This window comes from Mandrillus leucophaeus, unplaced genomic scaffold (assembly GCF_000951045.1).
Source record: "Mandrillus leucophaeus isolate KB7577 unplaced genomic scaffold, Mleu.le_1.0 Scaffold461, whole genome shotgun sequence".
Taxonomy (NCBI): domain Eukaryota; kingdom Metazoa; phylum Chordata; class Mammalia; order Primates; family Cercopithecidae; genus Mandrillus; species Mandrillus leucophaeus.
Genome location: NW_012104932.1, coordinates 2,129,885 through 2,131,012, shown reverse-complemented (window position 1 = coordinate 2,131,012; position 1,128 = coordinate 2,129,885). Strand labels below are relative to the sequence as shown.

General features: G+C 41.1%; 1 protein-coding gene across 1 annotated transcript in view; it reads right to left on the bottom strand.

Annotated features, from left to right (window-relative positions):
* Positions 1 to 1,128, bottom strand: part of LOC105550013 (lymphoid-restricted membrane protein) — a 47,596-nt gene that overhangs the window by 18,413 nt on the left and 28,055 nt on the right. Inside the window, exon 6 of the mRNA XM_011994803.1 lies at positions 389 to 547. Within this exon, the coding sequence (XP_011850193.1) occupies positions 389 to 547 (159 nt within the window). The remainder of the gene's footprint in view (positions 1 to 388; positions 548 to 1,128) is intronic.

Here is a 1,128-nt window from a genome sequence, read left to right as displayed (position 1 = left end):
CGATGGCACAATCTTGGCTCACTGCAACCTCCGCCTGCCAGGTTCAAGCGATTCTCTTGCCTCAGCCTCCGGAATAGCTGGAATTACAGGATCGTGCCACCATGCCCAGCTAATGTTTGTATTTTCAGTAGAGATGGAGTTTCACCATGTTGGCCAGGCTGGTCTCAAACTCCTGACCTCAAGTGATTCACTTGCCTCAGTCTCCCCAAGTGCTGGGATTACAGGCATGAGCCACCATGCCCAGCCAGAGAATATACTCTAAAAACACTGAATTGTATACTTTAAGAGAGTGAATTTTATGCTATGTGACTCTCAATTTTTAAAAGGTATTTTTAAAAAGAAAAAAGAACTGAAAGTTCCCAGCACACCGGACCCTACTGTGGCTCACCTTTTTACCTGAAGGCGCAATTCGGTACAGTCCTCTGATAACTGGCTGTTAGTTTCTTCCAGGTTTTCTAAAGCCAACTTAAACTTATTATTTTCTTCTTCAAGTTTTTGTTTGTTGAAATGAAGGTCTGCTACGTAGGCAATCAAATCAGACACCTCTCTGCAAGTGAAAGAATAGATGAAAATAACCTTCACGTCACTAATGCCTTCTAATAAAATAAGGTATATGGTTAAACAAACCAAATTTTGATATTCTGGTGAGTTTTGTTTTTTTTTTTTAACTTTACCCTCATCTGTCATCATAAACATAATCGATTGATACAATAGTTATTCAGATGTTTATTACAATAGCGTCAAAGATGTTTCCCAAAATTTCCAAGTAGCCATCATTTGCCAGTTGTAAAATCAACTTCCACAGTTTTTGTTGATTCTTTTCCCCCTCACTCTCAACATCTGTCTTCTAAACTGAAGAGTTCCTATTTTTGCCTGGAATATGAGAGATCCTGAAATAAATGGACACGATATTCTTTTTTTTTTTTTTCCTTCATTTTTTGGGACAGAGTCTCGCTCTGTCGCCCAAGCTGGAGTGCAGTGGCACAATCCTCTGCCTCCCAGGTTCAAGTGATTCTCCTGCCTCAGCCTCCAGAGTAGCTGGGACTACAGGCATGCGCCACCACACCCGGCTAATTTTTGTATTTTTAGTAGAGATGGGGTTTCACCATGTTGGCCAGGCTGGTCTTG